At 35.6% G+C, this 4,277-nt stretch overlaps 1 protein-coding gene across 1 annotated transcript; it reads left to right on the forward strand.

Moving 5' to 3' along the window:
• Positions 1-730: 730 nt before the first annotated feature.
• Positions 731-3,942, forward strand: LOC110034139 (pentatricopeptide repeat-containing protein At1g08610-like). The gene is made up of 4 exons (XM_020738420.1): positions 731-1,072; positions 1,549-3,308; positions 3,402-3,491; positions 3,660-3,942. Exons 2-3 carry the CDS (start codon positions 1,676-1,678, stop codon positions 3,488-3,490), a joined length of 1,722 nt encoding a protein of 573 aa, XP_020594079.1. The 5' UTR covers positions 731-1,072; positions 1,549-1,675; the 3' UTR covers position 3,491; positions 3,660-3,942.
• Positions 3,943-4,277: the final 335 nt, after the last annotated feature.

Consider the following 4,277-nt stretch of genomic DNA (forward strand, 5'->3'; position numbering starts at 1 on the left):
TATTTATATTAAAAAATTCATTAAATAGAATTTACTATTTTTTTATATTTTTTTATTATTTTAATTGATTATAAATCTTTGTAGCTTCCTTGCCAATTAAAATTTTTAAAAGTAGTATTTAATTCTTTTGGGCCAAAAGCATGTCGAACATGAACGAATAAATCATTGTTCTTGTTTGGCTTATTTAGGGGTGTAAATAAGTCAAGCCGACTCATGAGCCAGCTCGTGCTCGACTTGATAAGTGGCTGGTGAACTGAGCGAGATGAGCTATAAAGTCAAGCTCAAGCTTAGCCCCGACTCGACTCTGTAGCTCATAAGCTGGTTCATTTAAAAAAAATATTAATATAAAATATACTCAAAATATATTGAATTAAAAAAAAAAATTATCTTTAAAGTAAGAAGTAAATTTTTAAAAAAATTATTTTATATTTAATATTAAATGAATTATTATTATTTATCTCCTAAATTTTGTTAGTCATTTTATTAGATCATTATCTTAAATTAATATTATCATTTTTTATAATATATAAATGGACTCAAATTCATAGATTTAAATTTGAGCTCAAATTCAAATTGGATAAAATCAATTAAACCCGAGCACATTGAGAATGACTTGAATTAAAAAAACTTAACAAAAATTTTTTTTTTATGATCGGCTCGTTTATTTAGCCAAGGAGTTTAACAATGTGATCCTGGCTAAACTCCTTGGCTAAACTTAATAAATCGACTGTACCCCTTCTGCGGGTTCGCCCAAAGACACTTCCGGCCTTCCCCTCTCATGTCTGAAACGCTTGCCTTCATCACCGAATCGTCGCGATACAGTCGCAATTTGAGCTAACCGGGAAGGCAACGGTGGGATCGCGGCCTACAGAGACCCGAAACTCCCATCTTTCTTCTCCTTCCGCACTGCTCCAACCTGAAACCATGGAGGCAGATGGACGAAGGTAACCCTTTTCGCGCCAATCGCCATAGTACAACCAGTAACCCTGCTTTGCTCCCGCTCCAACTCCTAGTTGCCGAAGTCAAGATCCGAGAAATTTCTGATGTAAGAGATAGCCATACGTACCTCAAGGTTCATTTCTTCTATTGACCTCCCTTCCTCGTCTCTGATCCCTTAGTGTATTTCTTCTGTAAGGACTCGCATTTTGTTAACTGGCAAGAAATAATCAGTGATTCTTCCTCTTTTCAGATGTTTTTTTGCTTTTCCTTCATTTAAGTTAAAGGCGAGGTGAAATAACTGGCAAGAAATAATCAGTGATTCTTCCTCTTTTGAGATGTTTTTTTGCTTTTCCTTTATTTAAGTTGGCATTGGGTCGTATGTATATCCGATTCCATGGTCTTGCTTAAGCCTTTTCCGGTTATAAAATATTCGGAGTCCTGCTTTTCTTGCTCACCCTTTTACTTCAACCATCTTACTTTCTTGATTCTAGTTTTTGCACAAATTCAATTAGTTTCTTCATGCTCGGTTTAACTTGTTAGTAATTTGAATTTGGCATACTCAGAATGCTAGGGTCGGTTATAATTATCTTTGTTAATTACACATTGCAGTGCTTGAGGGTGTTACGGCTGCTTTTTCATGTATGCTAGAGCATGCCTATCCATTCTCTACCTCGGATATTTGAGTTTTTCTTAACCTAATCAAATCCAATTCATTGGAAGAGAAGGTATCTGTTCCATGGCTGTTAGAATTGATGTTAATTGCTTCCATGGAATTTTTTCACACACCTCTTCCTGGAACTTTGATTATAGATCCAAACACCTTCTGTTTAGAACCCCTGCTGCAGTTCACATTAAAAATTACTCCAACCTTCATAATCCTAGAAGCGAACTCTCCATAAGGCAAGATATTATCCTTACTCCACAGGAGAATGTTATTTACTCAAAAGTAGATCATGACAATAAAGTCAACTATAATAGTTTTGGAAAGGTTATTGCTTCCAAGTCCACGCGCCTTATGAAGAAGAATAATACTTTTTTTTCTGATGGTTATTTTTTAAACTACGATGAGCAATCCAACAACAACTTCTTAAGTCACTATTGTCAGAACGGTAAGCTGGTTGAAGCATGCCATCTTATTGATGTTATGGCACGATATGGGCAGATCCCTGACTTTGAGTGCTCTGTAAACCTAATCAGAGGATTGGTAAATGTTGAGCGAGTGGAGAAAGCGGGCAAAGTTCTTAAAGTCATGGTTATGTCTGGTGGAATTCCTGATATTATAACTTACAACAAATTAATTGGCGGGTTTTGCAAAAGAGGGCAACTTTCTTCTGCTATCGATCTTGTTGAAGACATGAGCTTTACTGGTTGTCCTCCTGATGTCATAACCTTCAATACATTATTCCGGTGCATGTTTAGTGAAGGGAGGTATGAGGAAGCAATTTGGTTTTGGAGAAATCATCTGAGAAAAGGTTATCCTCCATATCTCATCTCTTACACGGTGCTGCTGGAACTTGTCTGCAAACATTGTGGGCTTTCTAGAGCTATGGAAGTTTTAGAGGATATGTCACTTGAAGGTTGCCACCCAGATGTAGTATCTTATAACTCTCTTTTAAATGTGATATGCAAAGAGGGGAAATTTGAGGATGCAATGATTATCATGCAAGCTCTTTTACAATATGGCTTGGAGCCAAATGCAATCACATATAATACCTTTCTTCAGTGTCTCTGCAGCCAAGGTAAATGGGTCGAAGCACATCACGTTCTATCAGTAATGAGGCAGGCTTCTTATCCTCCATCAGTTGTTACATATAATATCTTGATCAACAGCTTGTGCAAACATCAACTACTAGATCAGGCCATAGATATTCTGGACAAGATGGTGTCTGATGGTTGCTGTCCTGATATAATCACATACAATACTCTTCTTGGAGCTATGTGTAAGGAAAACATGACAGAAGAGGCTTTAGATCTGATTCATTATATGAGAGAAAATGATATATGTTTGGCTCTGATCTCTTATAACACATTAATTGATGGATTTTCAAGGAATGGTGAGATAAAGAAAGCGATGTTGCTGTTTGATGAAATGATTGGTGATGGTATCAAACCTGATGACATCACCTACGGATCACTGGTCATGGGGTTCTGCAAGAAAGATATGGTGAAGGAGGCAGTGCAGATGTTGAAGGAGATGTTCAGGATTAATTGTAGGATAAGGGGATCTACTTACACTGTTTTGATACAAGCATTATGCAGGAATAAAAGGGTGGATTCTGCTATTGAGGTCTTGGATATGATGGTATCTAGCTGTACTAAGCCGTGTAGAGCAATTTATGAAACTTTGGTTAAGGGCATAGCTGATTCTGGTATGATACATGTAGCAGCCACCTTGCATAAAAAGTTGGTTTGCTATAAGATTCTTGAAGAAGCTTTCTGAGTAGATCATTTTTGGTTGATAGATTTGCAAAGTCTAATCAAATTTGACATACATATGGACGTAGTGCTGATATGCATGCACGGGAATATGTTCTTGCCATCTACCTTATGAGGTGATATATGTAGCTCCGATTTATTATTTAATTTTGAGACCAGTTTTTTCTTGATAGTCTCACTTTTGTTTAAATCACTACAAATTAAGTGCCGAAACGTTCTGCAAAATTTTACTGCTTTGGCTTCATCTTTCTTAATGCTCTCTTGCTGATAATTGTTTTTGATAGGACGCAATGGAGAAAAATGATTCATGTAGCCGAGCCCACTTTGTGGGATAAATGTTTGTTGTTATTGTTGTTGGAAAATAGGGCTGTCCCATGTTTTGATCATCAAATTTCTCTTTTCGAGGATTATTCAAATAAACTCAGTGCAGTTTACTGCAAGTTTTTTATGCTATTGTGTGGAAATCTCCAAGGCACTATTCATTTTGAAGTAATTAAGTGGAATGTGAATGAATTTACTTTGATTTTGTATTGGAGGAAACAAGTTTATACGTTATTGATTGAATAAGATGAGCCGGTAAATAGACATGTGAGAGAATTCAAATTGGAAACAAAAATAAAAGAATAGTACCCCTTATTATGGAAAAGTTATTGCAATTGAATTTATAAATGATTATATGCACCTTACTGATTTATGAAGATTCTATGCCTACAAGAAATTCCAATTGAAACTTTTTTTTAGACAAATAAAGTAATTATTCTTTACATGCTTGAGGTTTAAACTATTTTGTTTTACATGTCTTAAAAGGTTAGCTTATACAATTTTGAAGAAACAAAAGTGCATAAAGGATCGTCCTTAAAGTACAAAAAAAAACTGGTTCTAAACCTCCACCTTATTTACTA

This window comes from Phalaenopsis equestris, unplaced genomic scaffold, assembly GCF_001263595.1.
Source record: "Phalaenopsis equestris unplaced genomic scaffold, ASM126359v1 Scaffold001357, whole genome shotgun sequence".
NCBI lineage: Eukaryota > Viridiplantae > Streptophyta > Magnoliopsida > Asparagales > Orchidaceae > Phalaenopsis > Phalaenopsis equestris.

Bases quoted from the DNA above. Each gene is read 5' to 3' on its own strand.
- LOC110034139 (XM_020738420.1), top strand. From the start codon at position 1,676: ATGGCTGTTAGAATTGATGTTAATTGCTTCCATGGAATTTTTTCACAC. The intron at 3,309-3,401 runs GTATGATACATG...TTTGGTTGATAG, and splicing joins TAAGGGCATAGCTGATTCTG to ATTTGCAAAGTCTAATCAAA.